Source organism: Pseudozyma flocculosa (assembly GCF_000417875.1).
Source record: "Pseudozyma flocculosa PF-1 unplaced genomic scaffold scaffold00026, whole genome shotgun sequence".
NCBI classification, from domain to species: Eukaryota; Fungi; Basidiomycota; class Ustilaginomycetes; order Ustilaginales; family Ustilaginaceae; genus Pseudozyma; species Pseudozyma flocculosa.
The window spans coordinates 28,253-31,006 of record NW_006920894.1 but is presented as its reverse complement, the minus strand read 5'-3'; the positions used below and the strand labels follow the sequence as shown (position 1 = coordinate 31,006).

The 2,754-nt window shown below is 68.4% G+C and overlaps 1 protein-coding gene across 1 annotated transcript in view; it reads right to left on the bottom strand.

The window, feature by feature from the left end:
- PFL1_06398 (uncharacterized protein) overlaps positions 1–2,754 on the bottom strand; it is a gene marked incomplete at both ends in the record, with an annotated part of 9,128 nt that overhangs the window by 3,517 nt on the left and 2,857 nt on the right. Inside the window, 2 exons of the mRNA XM_007883941.1 lie at positions 16–927; positions 1,121–2,749. Of these exons, the coding sequence (XP_007882132.1) occupies positions 16–927; positions 1,121–2,749 (2,541 nt within the window). The remainder of the gene's footprint in view (positions 1–15; positions 928–1,120; positions 2,750–2,754) is intronic.

The window sequence follows — 2,754 nt, the reverse complement described above, 5'->3', positions numbered from 1 at the left end:
CGAGGGAAAGATGACGGGCACCGTCGAGGCCGTCGTCGAGGGCGCGCGGTGCCGCTGGAGCGTCTTGATCATGGCGCGGCTGCCAAACTCCTGGTAGGTCTCGAGCAGCTTCGGCATGGTGCTGAGCACGTAGTCGACATTGTCCTGCTCCTGGCGCAGCTCGGCGTCGGCGGCGGCCGAGGACGCCTGGCCGCGCTGCCGGGCGACGGCCGCCAGGCTGGTCTGGAGGCGGTCGAGGATAACGGCAAGGATGGTGACGCTGAGGCGCGCCGCCTCGAACCAGGCGACGCGCGCCGTGTCCCGGGCCGTCTCGAGCTCGTTGGGCCCGACGTGCGACGCCTCGTCGTAGCGGCCGAGGTGCGGCCGGATCCAGCGCACGACGCTGGGGATCAGCTGCGAGCGCGCCGCGTGGCTCTCAAAGAGCGGGCCCTGGCTGATCTGGAGGATGTGGAGCAGCTTCCAGATGGCCATCCTGCCCTTGGTGATGAAGACGCTGTCGGTGAACGACATGGCGATCCGCACCAGCTCGTCGAGCGTGAACGCCTTGGACAGGTCCGGCAGGATGCCCGCAAAGTGCTGCAGCGCCAGCGTCTGGGTGCCGATGATCGAGCTCGGCTTGGTCGTGCTCATCAGGCTGTTGATGCTGCGCAGCAGGCCGTCGAGCTCGCGTTTGAAGCCGGCCTCGAGGTGGTCGAGCACGGTGCCGCCACCGACGCCGCGATCGCCGCGCTGGTTCTGCCGGCTCTGGATGATGAAGCGGAACAGGTAGGGCCACACCTTGATGGCCGCGCGCAGGTCCTTTGACGTCTCGAGCCGGCCCGGATCGGCCAGCAGCTTCGACATCGACGCAATCAGCCGCGTGTGGGCCGTCGTGTACCGGAAGTGCCGCTCGATGTAGACGTCGAGAGTCGCTCGGAAGTTGGTGAACTGCCGGCCGGCGAGCAAAGGGGGCGGGGGAGGGAACGCAACGGCGGCGACGTGGTCAGGTCGGGAGGGCAACATTGAGGGGGTTGAGGCGCGCCCAGGTCAGCGACCAGCGGCAAGACCGGGGATCCGGAGCGAGTGCGGCTTCGGCGGCCGCCCGCACGGGAGCCCGCCGCGCAATGAACGGCCCACTCACCCTTCGGTCCTGGACGATGCCGAGCACGGTGACGAGGCCGTTGAAGACGAGGTCGTCGAGCTCGCCGCGCGCGTTGCGGTTCGAGGCGGCGATGCCAAACAGGGCGTCAAAGATGTCGCGGAGGAACTTGACAATCTCGACCTCGCCGACAAACGTGAACTTGGTCAGGACGCTGCGCAGCTCCTCAAAGTCGGACGACAGCGCGCGCTCCCAGTTGAGCAGCTCGAGGAGCACGTCGTTCTGCGTGTACTGGGTCGAGACGAGGAAGGTGCGCAGCGTGAGGATGTCGCGCAGCGGCTGGACGGTGGCGGCGAGGTTGGCCGGCACCGCCTCGGCGGGCGTGCGGCCAGCGGGCACCACGGGCGGCAGGTTGAAGTAGAGGTCCGGTCCGATCTGCGAAGGTGGGCGGTTGACCCGCCACAGGAAGAGGGTGTGGCTGCCGTCGGGGATGAAGGCGCGGTTGGACTCAAACAGGGGCAGGTAGGCGTGCGCAAAGGGCCGCTGCGATTGCTGCTGCGCGGCGACCTGCGACGACGACGCCGACGCCGACGCTGACGCCGACGACGACGAGCCCGCGCCGTTGGACGACGCTGCCGTCGACGATGCCGCCGAGGCGAGTGCGCGCTCCTCCTTGGAGCTGCGGTAGCGGAACGAGAAGAACATGTGGCAGTCCTCCATGATGTCGTGGGGCAGCTGCAGCTTGAGCAGCTCGCCCCATGTCGGCGCGTTCTGGTGGTAGAAGACGATGCTGTCGAACTGCGTCACGGGGGCCTCGCCGGCGCCGCGCGAGATGACGTGCTCGACCACCCGGCCGTCGCGCGTCCGCACCTCGGCCGACACCTGGATGTTTTTGAGCGCGCCGCCCGACATTTTGCCGCCGAGCGGGTAGAACTCGCCGCTCCACAGCTTGATGTACGCCTCGTTCCTCTTGTCGCCGGGAAACACGACGTCGGGGAAGCCGAGCCTCGCCGTCAGCGGCGTGTCGGCCAGCAGCGACGGGTTCTCGCGGATGAGCGCCGACGTCTCGCCGTGGAAGACCTTGACGTTGACGGCGAGCATGTCGGCGCGCGGCGACTTTTCAAACTCCTTGATCCGCGACGCGATAATGTCCTGGTGGAGCGTGCTGAAGGCGGCCTCGTTGACGGGGACAAAGATGGGCATGACGTGCTCGCGCATCGTCGACGAGCTGGCGGCGTCGGGCGAGAAGCGGTGGTGCTGGCCCAGCTCGAGCACGGCGCAGCCAAAGGGGCGGCGGAAGGTGCGGTCCGACGCCATCCGGCTGTTGCGGAACGCGGCGCCGTTGTCGCCCCGCTCCACGATCCGCCCGTCGTAGGTCGGGTCGCCAGCGGCGCCGCCGAGGCGCATGGCGCCCGTGCGGACGATGCGGCAGACGACGTTGAGGTCGAGCATGTCGGCGGCGCTGAGGTCGGTGAAGAGGGCGCGCATCCGGTTGAGGCGGCCCTCGGTCTCGCGCACGGGCGCGCCGTTGTGGTTGAGGATGACGCAGAACTCCTCGGTGAGGAAGCGCGACTCGGCCCGGTTGTAGAGCGAAAAGTAGAGCTCGGCCGTCTCGCCGGCGCTGCACGGGCTCGCCACAAACGCCTTGAGGTCGAGCAGCACGTGGAAGTACTTGG